Genomic DNA, 25178 nt, shown 5'->3' on the forward strand with positions numbered 1-25178 from the left:
GGCCAACAAGGAACACACAGATTATATCAGCCCGTTATGCTTATTTTGTTGAAGTTGTTTTAATCATGCCCGGTTCTGCCTCTGAGCGGATGACTTGAGGTGAATGTGCTGCGGTTAAGTAGGTGATGGTCTAAATTCGCCTGACCCTCGTAGATTTCAATCCTAAAGAGTTAACCTCTCCTTGTAGTGTCCTCTTCATGACACCCTTTTCACCATCTGTTGGGGCGAGCTCGCTGCACATAATGAAATTTGTACAGCCCCTTTCTGAGCAAAAAAAAAAAGAAAAAGGTCAACAGCATTAATATCCCCACTGGCCTACTTTGAGCCAACGTGAGTGGCCTTCTCAAAAGCGTTTTGCACAGCTTGTACCAAGCCACAGAAATGTGCGTCAGTGTTACATTATGTCAAGACTATACTCTTGAGTAACAAAGTACAATATAACTGTATTGACCTATATAAAGTTCATTGGTGTCATTCTGTAAAAATAATATATAATATTTTGCAGTCATGTACACAAAGTAGTGGTCATTTGAATAAGCATTTTGTTTGCTGCAATATATTCAATTGTCAGACATTATTGATATCATGTTCATGAGTAATGTAAACTATGTACCTATATGACAAATATGTACAGTATACAAATGCATACAAATCGTTATATATAGTCTGCCAAAAAAAGTTAAACATTATGGCATAATTATGATTCTTATAAGGAATTTAGAAAATCTATATATAGCCATATATGCCTGGGCAACCAGTAATCTAACTATAGTGTAAAAAAAACTGATGTCATGAGTAAGGTAATGATATCTGATGGCAGAACTATATCCGCTTCAAGGCCCTCGACCTAGCATACCGTGCGGCAAAGGGAACCTCTCCTGCCTATCTCCGGTCAATGGTCTCTAACTACACACCCTCAAGACCCCTACGCTCTGCATCTTCTGGCCGCTTCAGACCTACTCCTATCCAAGCTCCGGGAGGGTCATCAAAGAGAAGTCGCCTATTCTCAGTCCTTGCCCCACAATGGTGGAATGAACTACCCACCCCAGTTAGGACAGCCGAAACCCGTCCAATCTTTCGCCGTCGACTAAAGACGCACTTCTTCAATCATTATCTAAATTAAAAATTAAAAAATTTAAAAATATCTAACCCTAACTAACTAACCTTACTGTCATGCACTTGTCCTAATAAACTAACCTACACTGTAGCACTCAACACTTTGATGAACATTGTTACTCTGCTCAGCTGATAGAGTTGTGCCCTTCCTGATGACTTGTCGTACAGAACTTGTAAGTCGCTTTGGATAAAAGCGTCAGCTAAATGACTAAATGTAAAATGTAAATCCTTTCAGAATGTATATGGGAGTGAGTTTAATACAGTGTGTGATCTCTGTGTTTGGTATTTAATTTGCCAAATGTTACATTGATCCACATTATGTTCACTGATAAGCCACAAATGGCCACATGCGTTCACAGACAAACAATCCTGTGTTATGCACAATGGAATGTTCAAGGTAGCTAAATGGTATCCTGACAGTCAGATATGATTCTGTTAAGAGTGTGCCCAAGACAATGAAACCGATGACAGTGACCATGTTATATAATGTCCCAAAAGCATCTATTGAATGAGAGAGTTGAGATTATGTTGCTTCCCGGGGCTTATATTAAGACCCCCCCCCCCCTTCCTACATCCATTCTGCCCATGGATTTTAAATACACCTTTGCTTACTAATTTGAAATTTGATCTAAACTAATCTTAGAAGAAGTACAAGTAGAAGTCTTTATTTGTCATCAGATTAACACACACACATACGATGGGAGACTCACAGGAACACACACACACACACACACATGCACTGAGTCGCTGACTAAAATGTTCTCTGCACCTCCCATCCCGTCGTCCTTCCCCCCAAAGGCAGCCGCGAGCAGACAAGGGCTGCAGCGTGCGCCGCGCCCGGGGACCAATCCAAGTGCTCCTGTCGGTCTTAGTCAGGGACGCGACAGCGTTAGCGATCTGTTGTGCATGTTTTTCCATTGGGTTTATCTTATCGGGAGGGGAAAATCATGCGAGCACGGGGAGAACATGCAAACTCCACACCTGAGGCGACAGTGTTAACCACTACACCACCATGCCACAGTGGCGGCTGGTGAATTCTTCTCCAGGGGGGGCGCTATACCAAACATTTTGCAAACATGTACAGAGGTATCACAATGTCACACACACACACACAAACATGCGCGTGCACGCATTGGCGAAACCACACACTGAGTATAGCCTACTGTGCACGTCAGAGCTTCGGCGAAACCACAAGCGTACGAATATTTAAGTAGGTACAGTACAACTATCACCATTGCCATCAATCAATATATGATCACAGTCAATGCAGCCAGGTTTCCAATAGCGCCTACACAAACACGCACGCCCAGATCTCTCTCACACACACACAGCATTAAGTACCTCACGTGGAATCCCAAGCACTACACAAATGAGAAGAAACTGCAAAGGATCAGACCTAGTATACAGTATATACCAAGAATAACTTCAGTATGAGTACAGCATATTTTGCATATTGTTGCGTAAATTAAACATATGTTACCATCAGAAGAGTTGAAGGGGGCGAGATATTCAGCTGTCCACACGCCTTAATCCACTTAAAAAAATAAAAATAAGTGTTTCATATCCTTTACTCCAGTAACAGTCCATGGGCATGTTGTATCTATCCCCGTCGTTTTAAAAAGCAGGAATGGAAAGCAAAATACGGCATTTACATGACTGCATCCAGCTAGCCATATAGCTTCTTGTTAGCCAACACTTTTTACCGAACCAGCTAGAAAACGACAGAGTATTATTGTCTTCCTCTGTCTGTTGATTGTTTCTGAATTGAGATATCAGGCTGATAACGTTGAAACTCTTTCACTCTTGAGTTTTTCTTGCAGTGTTCATCTCTCAAAAGGTATTGTTTTGAGGGATTTACCAGAATTTTCGAGGTAGGAATTTTCTGCCTCCATCATCCATGGTAGCTAGTAAGCTAGCTAATTCTCCGTTCTGTGTGACGAGGGAGTGACGAACACACCAGTGACCCTGCTTGCTTGGAGCGCTAGAATAACGCGCCCCCACAGATCATATTTATGACCCTTGATAGGCTAAATGTATTTGCTTGATTCATTTACATTGACCGCTTGCACGCAGTGACGCCGAGTCAGTGTGCGTTAAGTCAAGCGCCCAAGTTTGGAGGTAGGTAGATTTCTATGAGAGTGATGTCAATCACAAACGAGGGGGGAGAATAGCATGCACAAAACGAATGATTTATATTTGCTATATTAACGTTATTGTGCATTTTAATAGTAATTATTATTAATTTTAAACATGTTTAGTTTATTTTTAGGGCTTCAAAAAATCTAAAATAAAAAACACAAGTTCTTTCTCTCCTTCTCTCTCAACCAGGGGGGGCGGCGCCCCAGCGCCCCCTATCGGCCGGCCGCCACTGCCATGCCACTAATCTGCCCTCACCTTGTGAAAATATGTGACCCTGCGCTTAGAGTCAAATATCTAGCACCTTTGGACAGATACTTCCAAAAGCCTGCTCAGAGGAAGCTCCTTGTCTAGCCAACTGAATTTCAGGGCTTAGTGTGCAGTGATATCAAACCGTGTCTTTTGTTCGTTCAGTAGAAAGCGATCCGGCTGCATGCTAGCCTAGCTTAGCACAATGAATGAATGGAAGCGGACAGTACGTGAACTTTGGAAATTACTCAATAATCAACTAGGATGCAGTAAAAAACTTAAAACCAGATTCTCAAACATAAACATAAAAACGGACAACACGCTCATCACAGACAAGCTGGATGTAGCCAATTACTTAAACATTTTCTTCACAAACATAGCCACAACACTGGTAAACAAACTACCCTCCCACTCAGGGCTTTATGGGGTAGAACACATAGTAGCTTACTACAAAAACCTAGGGGTCCGCAAGGACGACTTCAAGCTGGAAATGGTAACAACAGATGAGGTACTCAATAAACTGAGCGCCCTCCAACCTAACAAGGCCACTGGCCATGACAACATCCCCTCCAAATTCCTCAGAGACTCAGCAGCCGCCATCACCCCAATCATCACACACATAATAAACCTCTCCATAAAACAGGGACACGTCCCCAAGGACTTCAAAATTGCGAGGGTGACCCCTCTGCACAAAAAGGGCAGCAAATTAGACCCAGGCAACTACCGCCCTGTTTCTATTCTCACCTCCATCTCGAAAGTCATGGAAAAAATAGTCTACGAACAGGTCGAAAAGTACCTAGCGGAAAAAAATCTAATCTACGAATTCCAATCTGGCTTCAGAACATCCCACTCCACTGACACATGCCTTCTCTATTTGAATGACCACATCAAACAAGAGGTGGACGCAGGCAAATACTGCGGCATGGTCATGCTGGACCTACAAAAGGCCTTTGACACGGTCAATCACTCCATTCTGATTGACAAGCTAAAAGCAATTGGTTTTGATAGTCTATCAGTGAGCTGGATGCAATCCTACCTTGAGGGGAGGGAACAGATGGTGGAGGTAAACGGTACCCTATCCCCCCCCCCTCACAGTGAGCTGTGATGTTCCACAATTAAGCATACTAGGACCGCTACTGTTCCTAATTTATGCAAATGACATGTCGTCAGCTTGTGACTGCAACTTGTTCCTGTTTGCGGACGACTCAGCCCTGCTGGTCTCTGACAAGAACAAGTTACAGGTTGAAAAAACCCTCAGCTCGGAACTAGGCAGAATCTGCATATGGCTCGCTGATAACAAACTATCATTACACATGGGCAAAACAGAGTCCATTCTCTTCGGTTCAAATAACAAACTCAGCAAGACCGACGGCTTCTCAGTTACAGTGGGTGACAATATTGTCACAAGGAAAGATGAAATTACCTACCTGGGTTCCATCCTAGAGGCTAATCTCTCCTGTGACAAAATGGCATCCAATGTAATAAAAAAAGTCAACCAACGAACTCGATTCTTGTACCGGATCTCCTCTCTGGTAAACAAGAATACCCTGAAGACTCTGGCAGGAGCACTCATTCAGGGGTATTACGACTATGCTTGCACCTCATGGTACCAAAGCACATCAAAGGCGCTAAAAACAAAATTACAAACATCTCAAAACAAACTGGTCAGACTACTGCTTGACCTTACTCCTAGAACCCACCTCACCCCTGCCCACTTTGACAACCTAGGATGGCTTAGAGTAGACGACAGAGTACAGCAACTTGCAATGGGCCTGGTCTACAAGATACACTACACGACCAAGGTACCCATGTACATGTCAAAATACTTCCCAAAGGTCAGTGAATACCACGATCACAACACCAGAGGGAGCTCCACAAATCATGTTAAACCCAGATTCGGCTCAAATAAGGGACTAAACACGTTTCGCAATTATGCCACATCAATGTGGAACGCCCTACCCAAAGCTGTAAAGGAATGTGGATCACTACCCACTTTCAAAACCTCTCTCAAGGGACACCTACGTGAGACTGCAATTCAACACTGGCCCCTGTAAATATCCTAACCCAACCCCCTCCAATGTACAGTCATTTACCTAGTATGGTTGTCAATAGTCCAATGTACAATTTTGTTTGTTTGTACAGTGTCTCCCCCCCCCCCCCTCAATGTACAGTTTTGCTTGTTTATACAGTGTGCCCCCCCCCCCCCCCCCAACCACCTCCAATGTAGATTACCCAGTATGGTTGTCAATATCCCAGTGTACCCAACCCCCCCCACCCAACCTCCTCCAATGTACAGTTTCTACGTCAAATGTATATACTCCCTTTTCCTGACTCCTTCTGTATCACAAACAGTACTGTATTTGCAAATCTGGTATGTCATAAATGTATAGATGTAGCAGTACTGACTATCTGTATGTCATGTATGTCATATATGTCCTGATGAATTGAAAATGGGGGACCCTGATGTAAACAAGACGAAAGTCTTTCTCTGGTCTGCATCCCCTTAACAATCGTGTGTATTGAGCTGTACTGTATTGTACCCATTCTGCAATCTGTTAATAAAGTTTTCAATCAATTCAATCAATCAATCAATACTGCTAGTCTAGCTTAAACTCTGATGGAGGTGTTAGTTGGCCATCGCCTAGGCTAACTGGTACTGTCCGCTTCCATTCATTATGCTAAGAGGAAACTGGTATCTACTGTATCTTCTTGTCTCACTCTGGAGAAGATGGTAAGTGAATGTCCTATAATCTTGGCCTGTTTCTTTAAAGAGCTTTAACCAGCAGACAAATTAGTGTAAATGGTCCGGAGTGGTCCAGAGTGGTCCTGGCAGACGATGCATCCGCAAAACCAAACCAGACATTAAGTTCCTTCTTTCAAAATTGTCAAATTTCAAATTGTGAATACGCCTGTCCCGCTTTCCTGTTTTGATTACACTTGCACGCTCATAGCTCTGGCGAGGGTGTGTGTGTGTGTCCGCATCAGCCCAAAACACTTATAGTTCCAGACAGGATTGATTGAAACTTCGCAGATAGTATGAGGTGAGTGTCAACAACAGGAAAGGGAAGGTATTCAATTTGAACTTTGCTACATTATCATTGAAGAGCTGCACTTGCAGTGTGGATCTTCCTAGGATCAATAAATCACTCAATCTGGACATTTGACTATTAACATTTGTCATGCTGTCTGATTGTTTTTGCTTGAATCTTTCTTTCCCTCTTTCCTATATTCCAGATCCGAAGCAGAAAGGCCTCTCTCAGGTGGACATCGTAAAGTCGGCAGGTATATATTTTAATTTGCTTTGAATACATTGATTACAGACAACATACCACAAACAGAGGCAGGATCTGAGAATTAACACGACAGCACAGACACTGGCAGCACAGCTTACAGCTTCATCACGGTTATTAATTCGTTCATGCTTTCAAGGATCCAATTAGAGGGATAGGTCAGCTTCTAAGTATCTTACCCACTAAGCCCAATGCAATCCATTGTCCGGAAGAGGACGGGCTCTGAAGAGATGGAAAGGTCAGAAGGTCGTATATGTTTGCGTTTCATTGGCCTGAGAGATGAATAGTATGAATCTTTGCGACCAATGAAAGAATATTATAGATATTTTAAAGGCTTGCATACATGTGCACTCGTACACACACACACACACTTATGATTAGTAATCTCCTTATATGGATGATAATGTAATGGGACAATGGCAAGGGGCTGGTAAAACATATGACATATTAACCCTTTCATTACCACACTACAAATGGTTAACCTTTTCATTACCACTGTTACGGTCGAACCAAGTGGGCAAAAGTGGCAGTACCCCGGGACAGACAGACACAGGAAACAGATGATAAAATAAACCAGATTTAATAGAAATATACAACAGGAGAAAACTGGGGAAATAAACAATACTATCCTAACGGGGCCTAAGTGTGGGACGTGTGTGTGTGCCAGCTGGGAACATGTGAATGAGGTGTGTAATACAGAATAACCTATGTGTGTGGATGCGTGTGTCTAACATGTAAAACTAATGTGGTGTAAAATGTAAATGTTTCAGGCTGTTGTTCGTTTGCGTGTACTAACCAGTCCGGTAACAGAGGGTGGGGAAATGTCCGAGTACAAAGTCCATTTGTGCGTCCCGAGACGCCAGTAGGAGAGCGTGTGCGTGCAGGAAGCGAAACGGTGTTAATCCGAGCGTGGGGGGGGGTATCCTTGAAGGAGAGAGGAGAAGACAACGCCTTAGCAAACGATAAAGACGAAACAAAACACTGGGGGGAAAACAAAGTAATAAAAACCGGGTTAGTCCAAGACACGAGGAATACTAATGCAAAGATTTGAAAATAGGCTTCTTGTAAAACTAACCACTAACGAACAAGCACTGAACGACGGGCTGTCGGGCTCTTTATGCTGCCGGTGCTTCTCCCTCCGCGTGCGTCCCCGCGTGCGCCAGCTGCTCCCAATCGCGTCTGATTAGCCTCGATGAGTTGAGACGAGGTGGGAGTCACAACAACCACACTACAAAGGGTTGACCCTTTCACTACCACACTAAACAGGGTTAACCCTTTCACTACTACACTGCAGAAGGTTAACCCTTTCACTACCATACTACAAAGGGTTAACCCTTTCATTATCACACTACAAAGGGTTAACCCTTTCAGAAGGTTAACCGTCTGTAGTGTGGTAGTGAAAGGTTAACCTTCTGTAGTGTGGTAGTGAAAGGTTAACCTTCTGTAGTGTAGTAGTGAAAGGTTAACCTTCTGTAGTGTGGTAGTGAAAGGTTAACCTTCTGTAGTGTAGTAGTGAAAGGTTAACCTTCTGTAGTGTGGTAGTGAAAGGTTAACCTTCTGTAGTGTGGTAGTGAAAGGTTAACCTTCTGTAGTGTGGTAGTGAAAGGGTTATTGGTAAAATGAATAACAGTGTTGTTTCTTTAACATTTCCAACAGCCCCGTATTCAAAAGGAGTTCTGACATGACCAAAACCCAAATAACAAAGTCAGAACAGCTACTGAGAATAGATGACCATGACTTTACAATGCGACCAGGCTTCGGAGGTAAGGCAGACTACTGTATGTATGTCTGAAAGATATCTATTACTGGTGTTACCGTGTCCAGATGTGTTGTGATCGGGTTGAATCCTACTGGTCTCTCCCCTTATGTGTCTCCCTCTCATCCTTCCTACTGTCGCAATAAAGAAGAACTACTGAGGGAGGTGGACTGTTTGTTCTCCTTTAAAAATACAAATAAATTAAATTAAATTAAATTTCAAATATTTATTTTTAATCAAAAAAAGAAAAGGTTTTAATTTATCCACAGTTTTTTTTACCTTGTATTGTATAGATCTACAAATCTACTACGGTTGAGAAGCCAGGAAAAACAAGCATCTCACGTTTTTCTGAATGTATGTACTACATTTAAATAAACTGTGAAAATAATCTGAATATTGGTAGTATATACACATGTACAGATGTACAGGTGTACAGATACAGTGGTATACATACACATGCCCTACAAAGGCTTAATATATATATATAACAGCAGTAATATATATATATATATATATATATATATATATATATATATATATATATATATATATATATATATATATATACACACACACTATACAGTATACTCTAGTCTATACAGTATACACTCATTATATAATTATCAACTGCTGTCAATCATGCAGGAAACCAATGTAGATTTGAGTCTTTGTGTATATACTTTGATGTCCATCCAACCTTTTGTAGTTTTAGGTAAGGGAAGCAAGTCAGGTGAGACCTTGGTTGAACCACTCAGGTTCAAATGATCAGCACACCTAAAGCACTGAACACTCTCAATGTTTGTCTGGTACACACCTAAAGCACTGAACACACTCTCAATGTTTGTCTGGTACACACCTAAAGCACTGAACACACTCTCAATGTTTGTCTGGTACACACCTAAAGCACTGAACACACTCTCAATGTTTGTCTGGTACACACCTAAAGCACTGAACACACTCTCAATGTTTGTCTGGTCCATTGGTTTTGAATAGATGACATAACCAGCCTAAGATTATGTCTGACGCCTGCCTCAGGGCCAGTGCTTAATAACCAAGCGGCACCAGTAACTCTCAGAGATGGGGAGTGATGTGCAACCAACATGTTTCAACTTTGTTTTGGTTTCAAGTTTCAATAGGGTAATCTCACACACAACCTTCCTAATTCAGTCCTACTGATGTATACCATTACACAGCTGTTCTTTAAAAAAATACACCAGGATTGTATGGCAATCAAATTATATGATGGGGATGATGTTTTTTTGTTGTTGATTTAATCATGTATTTTGGGGTTCAGAGCAATCCATCTTGAACTGTTGAGATCTGAACACTGACCTGTATCCTATCAAATTTAAGCTATGGATTCTATGTCTGTCACAGATGCCTTTCTCTCTCCCTCTCTCTCCCCCCCTCTCTCTCTCTCCCTCTCTCCCCCCCCCTCTCTCTCTCTCTCTCTCTCTCTCTCCTCTCTCCCTCCCCCTCTCTATCTCCCTCCCACTCTCCCCTCCCCCCCCTCTCCCTCCCCCCCTCCCCCACCCCCCCCCCTCCCCCCCCCCCTCCCTCTCTCCTCTCTCTCTCTCTCTCTCTCTATCTCTCTCTCTCTCTCTCTCTCTCTCTCTCTCTCTCTCTCTCTCTCTCTCTCTCTCTCTCTATCTCAGCTGCCTGCTCCATACAATGTCCGCCACCATTACTGTAGCCTTTTCACCCCGCTGGCACTCTGCCATTTCTAGCAACTTTGTATCCTAACTGCTTTTATACAGATTTGGATGAAACGGAGCATAAGCTTTTAAAAGAAAAAGGTAAAAAAAATTATTTAAAAAAAAGTAGCCATGACTCCTGAATTTTGATTCATAATCCTGGCAGGTTATGGAGAGAAAAAAGAAGCAAATTACCAATAATAGTTGTTCTATTTGTTATACATCTTGGATACTACTCCCATTAGGACTACTACCAGTACACAGAGAGAGTAATGATTCAGTGCACAATGCTCCGTATCCTTGCAGGACCTGCAGTACCAGTGGGAGTCGACGTTCAGGTCGAAAGTCTGGACACAATTTCAGAGGTTGACATGGTAACGTGGTTTTCCTGCAATTAACCTCTGTGACGTTTTGTACCGCTGTGTACATCGGCGAGCCAGTGTTGACATGAGGTTTTTGCCCTGAAGGACTTCACCATGACCTTGTACCTGAGGCATTACTGGAAAGACGAGCGCCTGTCCTTCAAAAGCAACCACAACCAGAGCATGACCTTCGACGGGCGTCTGGTGAGGAAGATCTGGGTGCCGGACATGTTCTTCGTCCACTCTAAGAGGTCGTTCACCCATGACACCACCACGGACAATATCATGCTGCGCGTGTATCCAGATGGCAAAGTGCTATACAGCCTCAGGTAATTCACCCTGTTTACAGAGAGACCAATACTATTCCCTTCTTCTCCATATATGAATCAGCTGGGGGGGGGGGGGGGGGGGGGCTGTATCATGCATTTATAGTGAGATATGGATTATCTTGGATTTTTATGGGGAATCCACCTCAAAATAGAATTCATATATGTTAATATTATATGGTGCAGCTCCGTTTTGATTTGTGAACAAGTCTCTCCCTGAGGTGGCCACCAGAGAGACAAGACTGCTCCATAGACAGTGAATAGTGGAGGAACCCCTGGGACACTAGGACAGAACTCATGGTGGTTTAACTAGGATGTGTGTACATTTCCTGATTCAGAGATATGAGTCATACATTGAAATAATCTCACTTTATTAACTAAAATTATGAGTTTGTGACTAATGTAATGTCAGTGGACTACCTCAAAAAAGGGTTGCTTGCTGACATTATGAATCAGGTCCGGGTGCTCTGACTTCCAACTTAGGGAGAAAGTTGTCTATGTTTATAGATATTAACTGTCCACGATCATTGGAATAGCCCAATTTACATTGTCTTTATGGTGGATTTCCTACTTAACAAAGAGTCAACTATAGATTTCAATAACAAATTAAATTAATATGGGTGCGGCTGGGTAGTGCAGTGGACTAAGCACTCGCCTACCACCGCAGAGAGAGACTCTGGGATCTAATCCAGCTGTCAGCGGTACCTCCGGCTTGGTCAGTCGTCCCTACTAACACAATTGGCAGTGTTAGCGGGTGGGAAGCCAGTGGGGTACAGTATGTGTCCTGGTCGTTGTAAACTGCGACTCCTACTGGTCGTCGGGGCGCCTGTTCAGCAGGGAGGGGATCTGGGGGAAATAGCGTGAACCTCCGCATGCGTTACATTCCCCCAGTGAAACTCCTCTCTGTCAGGTGAAAAGAAGCGGCTGGTGACTCCACATGTATTCAAGGCATGTGGAAGTTCTACACCCTCCCCAGGCCAACTGTGGGGCAATGCGTGCAACGACCAGGAAGGGAATTGCCATAATGACTAAATTGGGATGGCTGAAAAATACAGAAAGTTCAAAATGTTCTGTTTTCATACAATTATTCTGATTCATTTTATTGGAACTATAGACTGCATTCCATATTATACTGTATTTATGTACTTAGCAAGAAACTGTTCTGCTACTAGTGTTTTGAAACCACTGAGAGCGACCTTGTTATTTGAGTGTGTAATCAGAGCACCAAAGCCAACAGACACATTTTGTAATCCACATTAGAGAGCTTGGCAGTGAGTGACAGCTGGCTACACCAAGTGCCTCCCCTTATGACTATTAACACGCATAGCATCAATTAAGAACTTCCCACCTGAATAGACAAGACTCAGATACAGAAAGAGATCCATTCTGTCATCATTAATATCTAATTCATAATAGTGTCATAGATCCAGGCCAAAACGAGGTAGAAATGGCCAGAGTAAGCCATCTGTGGGTAACTCAATTTAAACTGCTTTGTGTCAATCAGGGTTTTCTGATCTTGGATGTGGATTATGGGATGAAATGTTCTATCTTGTTGATGTATGGAACGTGTGAGTAGAGTTGTGTGTGCTGTAAATAGTGGATTCAGGCACGCTCATCACATGGCATGGGTTAATCTCTTCAGGGCTTGGTGCTGTTTGGAGATTTTCCGGTAACACTTTATATAATAACACTCAGTTATAAGACCTTTATAAGGTATTTGTAGATAATGAACTAATCATGAACAAATCATTTATATACATTCGTAAATTATTATTAAATCATTTATAACTATATTTGTATAACATTTACAAATTAGTTCTACATTATTTATAACTCATTATCAACATTGTTTGTACTTGATTTGTTCATCATTAAATAATGTTGTTTAATGTGTAGTAACACATTTGTAGATGCTTTGAAAAATGGATATGAAAAAAGTACTATACTGTACCTCCATTTATTTGTTCATGTTCAACAAATAATTTGTTAAGACATTCATAAAACATCTATAAATCATTTGCAGATGCTATTGTGTGCCCTAATCTGAAGTGAAGCCTATTCATCATTAACAAATGTCTTGTGGGAGCACAAGAAAGGATGAAACGGGAGACGGTAGTCGAGTCTTTCCTTTTATTTCCCAACATAAATTACATACATCCAACAGAGTGCAGAGACGTTAACGTTACTACTCGAAAGTGACAGCAGCCAGCTGACAGCTGACATATGTAGGTTACCAAATACACACCCCGTTCCCAGAATCCCCAGGCTTAAAGGAGCACTCACTCCGCTCCTCAAGTCCAGTGAATGTCTGCACGAATTGTGCGTGATAAGTGAGTCACCACAGTCTAATACAGTTAATTATTTGTTTACTTTTTTTTTTCTTTCTTTGTGACATCAAACAGTGACAGAATTAGGACTATAGATAAATGCAATTTTATTAACATATAAAATACATGTGCATAACATAGTGTAACATGGGGGGCACTAGGACCCAGGAGTACCCTGGCCAGGGATTGACAGAGTATGTAGACGGAAGTATCACGCGAGTGAGACTTGACTTCGACGTGTGTTTCCATCTGTTGAATGGAAGCACGAAACATTTTCCAGACTAATTTTCCAGACTGATGCAGATTGGGGAGTGAGGATGACAGTTTGTAGACCTCGCTCACAGCCCATGTAGCCATCTCTCCTCCTACTGGATTATCACCACACTATTTTCATTTACCATCTCTGTGCCGGGATTCAAATCTCCACCGTAACCCCTGTGCTTGCCTGAAATATGATGAGGTGTGGTGGTATCCTGAAGGTTAGAGGAGCTTGTGACCAAAAGGTTTTAATCCCCGGATGAACTAAGAAAATGTGGGAAGGGGACTAATTCATTTCCATCATTGTCCATTGAAATACAGTAGATTCAGTATTACGTTACACCTTTTGAACTATCTGACCCCTGTTTACAACATGGCCATGCCGGTGGTCAGGTGGCGTAGCGGAGATTGTGCTCATCACCAATGCAAGAGGCTGCGGTCTCGACTCCCGGAGAGTCAGCATTGCCTTGGCTTGGGCTGATCGCTATACTAACTCGTTTGGCTGAGTTAGGGGGAGGGAAGCCATGGGTGGGTCCTGGGCGTTGTGGACAGCGACCCCTACAGTTCAGTCGGGGCGCCTGCACAGCGAGGGTAGGATCTGGAGAAAGGTACACTCTCCCAGTGAGAATCTGCACTGCCAGGCTGGCTGCCGGCTGGCTGCACATGTGTCGGAGGAAAACATGTGACAGTTTCCGGCCTCCCAGACCAACAGTAGGGGGGGGTGCGCAACAACCAGGAAGGGGGTTGGGAATTGGCATAACGACTAACAGTGGGATGGGAGAAAAATCGGAAAAAAGGAGGGGGGAAAAGATTAAAAAAAAAAAAAAAAAAACATGGCCATGCCGCAGTGAACCTATTGCCATTGCTAAACCTATGGATTAAAAACATTTATGCATTAATTCATCCCATCATTGTCCATTGGAATAAGTCCCACCCCTCGTGCTTGGAACCTGTTTCTAACATGCTTCCTATCACCCTTCGAGGAAGCAGGATGCGGCTGATCCGCTATGTCCACTCAGGAGTTTTCAGTCTGGCTTTACAATAGATACCTACGGTAAATGGAACCCAATCTGCTTTTATCCACTGGAGATTGAGGATGTTGAAGATGTGTATCTACTCGCATTCATGATGATCGGAATGGGCGCGATCAGCATATGGATCTGGTACTGCCTTAACCTAATTCGGAAAGGCATAGATCCTTTGGCTGTGGCAATAGCCAGGATCGAAACCAACCAGGTGGAACTTTATCTGACGAACAATCAAGCTCAAAGGCCATGCTGGAGAGCATCGCGGTCTACCACTCTGACAAACAATCGAGCTCAAAAGCCATTCTGGAGAGACTCGTTGTTTACCACTCAAAGGCCATTCTGGACATCGCGCAGGAAATTAAGGTTGTGATATATCATGATTAAACTAAATTGGAGCAGCATTTGGACGCAAATTGGTCACTGCTGCCTGCTGCACCCCGCACCCCCCATCTCCGTCTGCTGCAGAGAGTGAAATCAACAAGGTCAAGTCGGGAGTAAGGGCTGGTACATGGCGTACCAGGTACGAAGCCTCCCGGAGAAGAGCAGGGCTGTGTCTGGAGAAGATAAGATTGGTAGCAGTCCCCCCCCCCATCCCTACACCCAATTCCCTCTCCCACGCAAGTGCTGGAGGGGTGCCAAAGCCATTCTTCCTATCCTTATCAAATAAGAATATCCACATACTGTATATTATATATTATACTGTATATACACTGGTCCCATAGTGATTTTAATCACACAACTCGACTTGAAAGAAGATTACTTTATTGTCAATGTACACAAGGCAAATAAAAATGTTACACACACACAGTCCCCTACACATATGCATTTCATCAGAAAGGTCAGAGCACAGGGTCGTCCGCAGTGCAGCGCCCCCTAGAGCAGTTTATTTTGGGTTCAGTGCCTTGCTCAAGGGCACTTAGGCAGGGCTTCACAGATCAAGAAGAAACATCACAATAGATCCACAATAAAAACCATCATAAAATCCAGGCAATAGGAAAAAAGGGGGAGAAACCTCAGATGGGCAATTCAAAGGGGATCCTTTGGTGATATATGGTGTTGCTATGGATGATAGATGGATGTAGAATAGAACAAGTGAATAACTGGTATGTATATGCATATATACATGTAATATAAACACATATACATGCATACATAGTAGCAATAGTATCTAAAGTATATAAGAACATTTGAAAATTTAAATAATAATAGAACTAAGAACAAAAAATCATAGGAATACAAGCACTGGTATGAGAAACAAGATGATGGCTCAAGGTCACTCTCCCCAGGGGGCAGGAGAACCACTCAGATCCAGTTGAAGTAGAGCGGGCATGGTTAGACACTGTAGGTCAAACTGAGGACGGCGTAGAGCAGATCCATCTTGACAGGCCCAACGGGGGCAGGACCAGGGCTGGCTGTATATAGGCTGTGTACCTGTATATCAACACACTATCACTGGAGACATCCACTCACAGAGAGACAGGGACAGGGGTTAGAAGAGCTCCCATGTCCGCAATAGGCAGACATGGGAGCAATAAACAGACATCCTGACTATGTTCCCATCAACCCTACTCCAGCACCTAAACTGAACTAACCATACTAAGCTAAGGGTCTGTCCCCGACCAGGTGAGATCAGGGTAGGCTGAAGGAGAAAGAGAAAAGATGGGTCTTGAGCGAGGATTTAGAAGCGTTGACAGAGCAGGGGTCCCTGACGATGGCGGGTAATTTATTCCACAGGTAGGGAGCGCGGTAGGCAAAGACTCGCCGGCAGATTTCTTTTTAACCCTAGGGATCGATAGGAGGATGGTGGGCACTGTAGATCACCAGCTCATAACGTTAGGTTATGACTATAACCAAGTTCTGTTAATTAGTGGTGACGCTCGGCATCACTCATGCACTGTCCTCGCACGTGCACGCGCACTGAATAAAATTCCACAAATGTACCTTTAATCCCAGTATTCGTCTGACCACACCCCTCGTTAGCTTACCTTCATAAGCAGGTATGTGGTCACCTGCTCTCCTCCTTCCCAAGCTTTCACCACAAGGTGAGGTCAAGGGCTGCAGCGGCGTCGGATGCCGAGCGTCACCACTAATTAACAGAACTTGGTTATAGTCATAACCTAACGTTCTGTATCATTAGTGGATCCGCTCGGCATCACTCATGCACATAGGGAGGCCGAGCGGAGCCACCGGCCGACAAATACACCCCGCTGAAAGCCCCCCACGACCATCAGAACAGGGAGGGCCGAGCCCCCCCGACCCCCCCTAATGGAGGGCACCCCCCCTATTAGAGGTTTCCCGGGAGGGCGACGGACCCGACCGTGCGAAGAGGCACTCAAGCAACTCAACGCACAGGGTGAGCAGACCGTGGCCTGACCCCACGACTACACACACGCACAACCCGCATGCCACCCGGGAACGAACGGAGGGAACAACCTTGTTACTGCCCCCAGAAACACGGGGTCAAGGGCAAACCCAACCCCGTGGCAAGGCCGTAGCAGCAGAGCGCGAAGGAAGGCCCAGACCCACCAAAGGGACTGGACCCCCTGGAACAAGGGCCCGGAGAAGTCCATGATGCCAGCATCAAGACCCCACCAGGCGGGCACTTATCGGCCCCGCCCCCCACATCGCCAGCGTATTCGGATAAAGGCCCCTCAGCCGAGCGGGCCCTGTCCCCCCAATAGTACACCGCCTGGCACACAGACCCTGCAGAACAGGCAGTCAGCATGGCTGTAAGCACACAAAAAAGGTTAACCAACGGAAGCAGGCAGCGCACCGGGGAAAAACCAGGCAACAGGCTGTGAACCCGAGCCTGGAGACTGCGGACAAGACAGGCGCCAGAGGGGACAGCTGAACACAGCCGCCCCGGCGGAAGGGGCGCATGCTGGCGTTGTTGCATGACCAAGCCTCCACATAAAAAAAAACCCACCCAGAGGGGTTGAGGCAGAGAAGGCCGACACGATTGGCAGACGTCATGAACATGCAGGGGCACCCTCAACCGGTGAACCCGGGAGTTGACACTGCTCCAACACACCAGAGAACCAACCACCTAGTCGTTACCCTATGCGGTGGTTGGTCCCATAACCCCTCAGGAAAAAAAACTCCAAAACATACCTGCGGCACTACCGCAGTACCCGTGTTCCAGTTTCCAACAGGGTTATCCCGGGCCTACGGGTCAACGAAAAACATTACTTCGGACCGGGCCCGGTGATACGGGGAGCACAGGGTCCCCCGAGGAGGTCAAAGACCACCCCAACAGGCCCCTCTTCGCCATGCGTAAGAGAAGAGCGCAAGAATGGAAAACCAGCCCCAACACCCCGTACTTGGTATTCCCAGGAGGTCACCCAACCAAGTACTAACCAAGACCAACCTGCGTGACGGCCGAGATCCGACGAGATCGGGCGTGTATAGGTTGGCACGGCCGTAAGCCATTACGACAGTGTAGAATACAATGCACCCAACAAGGGTTCCATAGCGCTTAACCCTGTGACACCCGGACCGACCTAGCATTTTTCCCCCTGAAAAAAACCCAAGTCCCTCAGGGTACCAGAACAGCAGATCTGCATCCCCGGCGGACAACGGGTTTAACTGATCCGGACCAGCGCGACCAGAACCAGTCCCGTGCTCTAACCACGCCGACATGCCAACTCCAGGAGAAGGGGCAGATATGCGTGTTGATCTCAAACATGAAAAGAAGGCGCCACTCAGACGTTCGATGCGAACCGCGTCCGGTGGCCCACCCCCAGGGCTGAGACCCTTCTACGTATGTTCAGATCCATTCTGTTATCATCCCCTGATATGAACGAGAACCCGTCGACAACCACACAGATCGTCGGAAGAGGAAAAACCCCCATCCCAATTGCTTTATAAAAACGCTGTTTTAACCCCAAGCAACCAAGGCGCGCCAGTCAGTTGCTTAATGTCCAGCAGAACATCCCGAGCTAGCACTATGTGTGCGTCGGGTATATCCACATCAATAATAGGCTATTCAGACCTTTTTATTGAATCCCCAAGGCGCCCAGGGGAACGACAAGAGGGGCGGGATGCAACCAACTCCAACCCTTTATAATAATAAAGAAGAAGCATCAACCGTATGAACCCAACTGCACAGCTGGGAGTAAAAAACTGTTTATATATATATATATTTTTTTTTTAACTTTGACCAGTCAGCTGGTTCTTTTCGCGTTTATCGCTTTTTCTGGTCAAGTATGACCGACAGAAACAGGTTGAATGGGGGTATAGATGGGGGGAAAGACACTCTGAGAAAGTACGGCTTGTCCGGGAGTCGAACTCGCTACCCCAGATCCGTGACGCGCACGGTTGTCCCCGACGCCGAAATAGCGTTCGAGGTACGCGGTGAGCTACTGGAGCTCCCCCTGTTTATATTTTTTTACATCCAGTCACTCCTTTAGTCAGAGAGTATAGACCGAACTTTCCCAGAAGCCTTCCCACGAGTCGTAGTTATGAAAAAGACATGTCAACTGTGAGTCACGTGACCAACTGACTCAAGTTTACACATAAATCGAGCGTAGCAGACCCGTAAGCCCTACGCTCTAACTCGACACCTTAACACCACAACCTTACGTAAAGATCTTAACTCACGGAAGCCGTCGCCATAGCAACATTGCTATGACGGGGGGAAACCCTGTACACGGCTCCTGTTTGTAATAGGAGTCGCGTCAGGACAACCCTCCCCCCCCCCCCCCCCTCCCTGCCAAGACGTTCGAACGGCTCGGCCCTGACTGGCCCAGCAGAATGAGACAAAATCTCCTAAACCAACCAAGTGGGAAGGAGGGGTTTATTCGACACCCCCTCACAAAACCCTTTTTCCCTACACACAATAACAACTGTAGCATTTTGAAACCTTTGGTAGAATGCTAATGTATAGCGTAAGCTAATACAATGCCCGCTACCCACAAAATGTGAACAGGATTTATAACAAAACAAGTCGTATGTGTGTGAATCCTACACCCGCTTTCTATGTCGTACATACAGTAGCAAACGCTGACCGAGAGTAACGGCCAGGCCGTGGAACGTGTGTGTACGAGTATTACTGCAACTAACACAACAGCGTTGTGGAACACATTTACTTTGTTTAAGCAATGGAATACCACCAGTTTCTACCTGCATGTGGAGCGTCAGGCTAATAGAACCTCCTACGACTGAGTGTATGCTTGCAGACCTTGCTTAATCTCGTAACACAACATGACTCATCTCTCAATGTAATAGTGCAGATTCACATTTACGCAACCCCATCATATGATTTGTTGAAGAAAGACACAGTTTGTTTGGCCAATAATATAGTTCCCCTTATATCGGGGAACTTTTTATTTCCATGGCACAAAAACACAATCATGAGGGGCCGGGGAGGGTGTAGAGGAGAGGGGACACAGAGGGAAAAGTCACTTCAGCGGCGTCTGCTCATCAAACCAGTGCCGATAAATCATGGTCACTGATATATATTGTGGGTCTTTATTTTTTATGACATAGTTCAGTGTGTTCAATTAATTTACCTATCTCAAACCCTGCCCTCTTTTCTTGATCCTCCAATCACAATTGTTACTTCCGAAGACACTAGGTAAATTGTTTTGTTTTGTCTTGCAGGGTCACAGTCACAGCCATGTGTAGCATGGACCTGAGTCGCTTTCCTCTCGACACGCAGACCTGCTCCTTGGAGATTGAGAGCTGTACGTTATACCGACATAACCATAACCATAACCACGCCCCGTGTGGCGTTTACCTCTTCTATCAAAATGGAATCATACTTTAGTAGTCAATTGACCTATCTCAAGCCCCACCCTCTTTTCTTGATCCTCCAGACTCCAGTCACAACTCGATCCTCCAATTACAAGGTTTGTCCGAGGGAAGCAACAGTTGTGATTGGGGGATCAAGAAAAGAGGTTGGGTTTGAGATGTGTCTATTCTAGCCCTGACCATACAGTGTGTCATGCTTTCTCAAGTCGATTAATGGGTTGATTTGGACTTAGTCGACTGAGACTTTGTTTGTAATTTGTCATGCCCCCCCCCCATGCTGAATTAACTATTTCCTGAAAAACAATAAGCACATCCCTAGTAAGCACTCATATAAGAGGTCCTTCTCTGATTTCTGATTAAATCAACTTATTAGTCGACTAAGAATTTCTTAAGTCGAGGGCGGCCCTAATGAATTGTGTCATCCTTTCATTTTAGATGCTTACACGGATGATGACCTCATGCTATTCTGGAAGAAAGGAAATGATTCTCTAAACACTGATGAAAAGATCTCCCTGTCCCAGTTCCTCATCCAGGACTTTCACACCACCACCAAGCTGGCCTTCTACAGCAGCACTGGTAACAATGCTTTAGCTAACACAGTACAAGCCCACAGCCAGGTAAAGAAATTTCCCCCAACGCCAGTAACATTTTAAAAGTGTACTCTGTGGAGCGGCTGGGTAGTGTAGAGGTCTAAGCACTGCAGTGGCTGGGTAGTGTAGAGGTCTAAGCACTGGAGTGGCTGGGTAGTGTAGAGGTATAAGCACTGGAGTGGCTCGGTAGTGTAGAGGTATAAGCACTGGAGCGGCTGGGTAGTGTAGAGGTTTAATCACTGGAGATGCTGGGTATTGAGGAGGTCTAAGCACTGGAGCGGCTGGGTAGTGTAGAGGTCTAAGCACTGGAAAGGCTGGGTAGTGTAGAGGTTTAATCACTGGAGAGGCTGGGTAGTGTAGAGGTCTAAGCACTGGAGCGGCTGGGTAGTGTAGAGGTCTAAGCACTGGAAAGGCTGGGTAGTGTAGAGGTTTAATCACTGGAGAGGCTGGGTAGTGTAGAGGTCTAAGCACTGGAGCGGCTGGGTAGTGTAGAGGTCTAAGCACTGGAGAGGCTGGGTAGTGTAGAGGTTTAATCACTGGAGAGGCTGGGTAGTGTAGAGGTTTAATCACTGGAGAGGCTGGGTAGTGTAGAGGTTTAATCACTGGAGACTGAGGCTGGGTAGTGTAGAGGTATAAGCACTTGCACTGCAGAGACCCAGGGTTCAAATCCTGGTGTCAGGGGTACCTGCAGCTTGGTCAGTCGTCCCTACGGACACAATTGACAGTGTTCGTGGGTGGGAAGCCGGTCCTGGTCATTGCAACAGCGACTCCTACTGGTCGGTCAGGGCGCCTGTTAAGCAGGGAGGGGATCTCTGGGATATAGTGTGAACCTCCGTGTGCGTTACGCTCTCCCAGTGAAACTCCGAGCTGTCAGGTGAAAAGAAACGTCTCCACATGTATCGGAGGAGGATGCATGTGGTAGTCTACACCCTCCCCAGACAGACGGAAGCGCAACGGCCAGGATGGAATTGGCATAATGACAAAAAATGGGGGATGGGAGAAAAAGTTTTAAAAATAAATAAAGTGCACTTAGGTTGTTTCAGGAATGAGGACTGTGTAGACTCAACCATGTACAATTACTGAATTTTTTTTTGATCCACTTTTTCTCCCATTTTTCTATATTTTCTCCCATCCCAATTTCGTATCATCCAATTCAACCCTCCCCTGTCACGAACTCTGTTTCTTGCCTCCCACAAGCCGGCTGCAATGTGGACTAAGTCATACATAGCACAAGTCCCCTCCGGTACTTGAGGTAACAGCAGTCGCATCTTTTCACCTGCGCAGCTCGATCTCTCAGTGGCGAGGAGTAACGCGTGGGAGGCTCACGCTGCCCCCGACACTTCCTGATTCTACTGCGCAGGCGCACCAACCGACCTGTAGGAGTCGCTGTCCACAACGCCCGATCCCCACCCTTCAGTTTCCCTCCCCGTAATATGGCCAATGTGTATTACTGTGGACGACCAGCTAAACTGAAAGCAAATGTGGAGCGCTGGGCTCGAACTGACGAGCCCAGCGTCTCCAGCATTTCGTGGCGAGTGCCTTGCCCACTACGCCACGTAGCCGCCGTACAATTACTGAATTTGTACACATTCCTCATCCTAAACTATTGTAAAATCGCTGGGCTAGACCGTGTAGACTAAACCATTAAACTACACGATTATTCTACATGGTTCTCGTTTCAAACAAAAAATGATTTCAAACAGAAATCTTACTGGGTGTACTTTTTAACATCACAGCATCTTGTTATCTCTTCTCCCCAGGCTGGTACAACCGCCTGTACATCCACTTCACCCTGAGGCGCCACATCTTCTTCTTCCTGCTCCAGACCTACTTCCCTGCTACTCTGATGGTCATGTTGTCCTGGGTGTCCTTCTGGATCGACCGCAGGGCCGTCCCTGCTAGAGTGCCACTAGGTGAGAGTCCTCTCCCGTTGACGTCGTAGCAAATGTTAGGAACCGGTTACAGGTAGGCTCAAATGCACAACACGGGAGACAGGAAAGTTCAACCCCGAAGGGCATTTAATAATACGTCGCAAAAAGTTAACGCACCCCAGTGCGGTGTGTGTGTGTGTGTCTTGAGCCTGGCGGGTGGGTATCCGTGACCGGGGGGAAGCAGGGGGTTGAAGCTGTGGGGTTAACGGAGAGAGAGATGGGGTAAGTTTTCCACGGAGAAACGAGGGGAAGCACACGGAAAGAACATGAAAAACACAACAGGGGTAAGGTTAGCATGATGATGAGAAAAGCATAAGCAAATAGAGGTAATGTCAAGATACTTGCCAGGCCGTCAATAAACGAAGATCTGATGCTGAGTACAAGGTCTCCCTCCTCATTCACCAGTGTCTACAAGGTGGTGCCCCTGCCTACCTCAAGGAACTCCTCACCCCCCAGTCCTCCTCACGCTCCCTCCGCTCCGGCACAGCCTACCTCCTCAAAGCCCCCAGGACTAAGCTGCACACCATGGGCGATCGAGCCTTCTGCTCTGCCGCACCCAGACTGTGGAATGCTCTCCCTATCCACCTGAGAGCACCACAGTCCGTTGAGGCTTTTAAAAGGGGCCTAAAAACATTTCTTTTTAACAAGGCTTTTGCCTGAATTATTCTTTTACTTTTATTTACTTCTATTCATTTTATTATTATTTAAATTAAAAAATGTTATGTTCTTCCATTTCATTTGTTGTTTTATTCATTTTAATTGTTTTATTCATTTAACTTTTTATCTTTATCTGCTGTAGCACTTTGAGATTTTCACAAATATAAAGTGCGGTACAAATTGAATTTATTATTATTATTATTAAAAACACGGGGGAAAACATGAGACATCAAAAATCATGGAACGGGTGGAGACACGAAAAAACACAACAGGGGTAAGGTTAGCATGATGATGAGAAAAGCATAAGCAAATAGAGGTAATGTCAAGATACTTGCCAGGCCGTCAATAAACGAAGATCTGACGCTGAATGCATGGAGATCCTGGTATTCTTGTAGGGTGGTGTGGTGATTAGACGGCAGGTGCGGAGTCTCCATCCATCAGCGTGACGATAATCACCTGTGCCATTTGCACGCTCATAGAGCCGTGCGCCGAAGTGCAGGGTGTGTATGGGACAGACATGGGGGTGGAGACAGACATGGAGGTGTGTGACGGAGGCAGAGAGGGTTGTGGAGGTGAAACCGTAACAGCAAATATATGAATAGGTTATGAAAGTCTCAGGCACACAGTGCAACAGTATAGGTTAAGGTAATGTTTCGTCTGTCTGTGTTTGTTTGTTTGGGGTTATGTAGGTGTGGGAATAATGCAACCTTCTTTTTTCAGGGGGGTTTCTAATAATATAGATTTCTGTGTTCTGTGTATTGCTGTTTTGTGTCAGTGTAGTTGTCCTTCCTCCAATGACCTGGGACAGATGGACCGAACCTCTCGGGATCTACATGCTTCCATCCCTGCTTGGCTGCTTTGGTCCACAACCTGGCGGCGGAGCGGGGTCGGGGTATTGGTCCTGGGGTGGGAGTGGGGGAGGAATTGTCTTTTGTGGTGTCTATTGTGATGTCTGTAATAGTATAAGTTGATTTTTTATGTTTTGTTCTGTGTTTATTATTTTTTGTTATTGCTAATGTCATTGTTGTTATTATTATTGTGGTATTGTGAGGTCTTGTTACTGTTGCTGTATTGTGTTCGTCTTGTTTTATGTATAATAAATAAATTAAAATATTTGATTAAAAAAAAGAAAGTCTCAGGCACACCTGAATACTTGTCTCACAGGTGCACTGGTGGAGCCAGGCAGGCTGTAAAAAGTACAAAAGATACATGCACACCGTTGTCACTTGCTCATAATAATAATAATAATAATTACAAAAGAATTGTCTTTCAGTCATTGTATTTGCTAAATGTAGTGGTTGCTTTTCACTTGTGCCATTTTGTGTCCAAGATTTCAAGGAACAGTTCATCCCAAAAACTATCATTTGTATATGAATTACTTACCCCATGTTGCCTTGAATTCCTGAGAAAAAAAATCGATCTTTCTTGCATGCCTCCACATTGAACGCAGAATCTGAAAACGGTAGCCAAACTTGATGTATTGAAACGAATGGGGTCCAAATTCAACAAAAGCTAAAACTATATCAAAACATCCGTTTACAAACTCGCAAAGACACATGCAGTATAATCCATGTCTCATTTACTCAGTCATACATTCAGTACTTCCCAAACAAATGCACATTTCTACTAAAATATTTCTGGATAAGTGCTGCCTTGACATGTGAAGGAATCTATGTTTTTCAATGTGTATATAATGTATATATATCG

General features: G+C 44.9%; 1 protein-coding gene across 2 annotated transcripts in view; it reads left to right on the top strand.

Annotated features, from left to right (window-relative positions):
* LOC311227982 (gamma-aminobutyric acid receptor subunit rho-1-like) overlaps positions 1-25178 on the top strand; it is a 45560-nt gene that overhangs the window by 16573 nt on the left and 3809 nt on the right. The window contains exons 2-8 of one of the 2 annotated variants that reach the window (XM_084313866.1): positions 6736-6783; positions 8448-8554; positions 10548-10615; positions 10709-10932; positions 20144-20226; positions 20729-20869; positions 22644-22796. In XM_084313866.1, coding sequence (XP_084169992.1) covers positions 6736-6783; positions 8448-8554; positions 10548-10615; positions 10709-10932; positions 20144-20226; positions 20729-20869; positions 22644-22796 — 824 coding nt within the window. Of the gene's footprint in view, positions 1-6735; positions 6784-8447; positions 8570-10547; positions 10616-10708; positions 10933-20143; positions 20227-20728; positions 20870-22643; positions 22797-25178 lie in introns of those variants that run through there. The other variant, XM_084313867.1, reaches the window with a different exon arrangement.

This window comes from Notolepis coatsorum (assembly GCF_963971535.1).
Source record: "Notolepis coatsorum genome assembly, chromosome: 5".
Lineage (NCBI taxonomy): Eukaryota > Metazoa > Chordata > Actinopteri > Aulopiformes > Paralepididae > Notolepis > Notolepis coatsorum.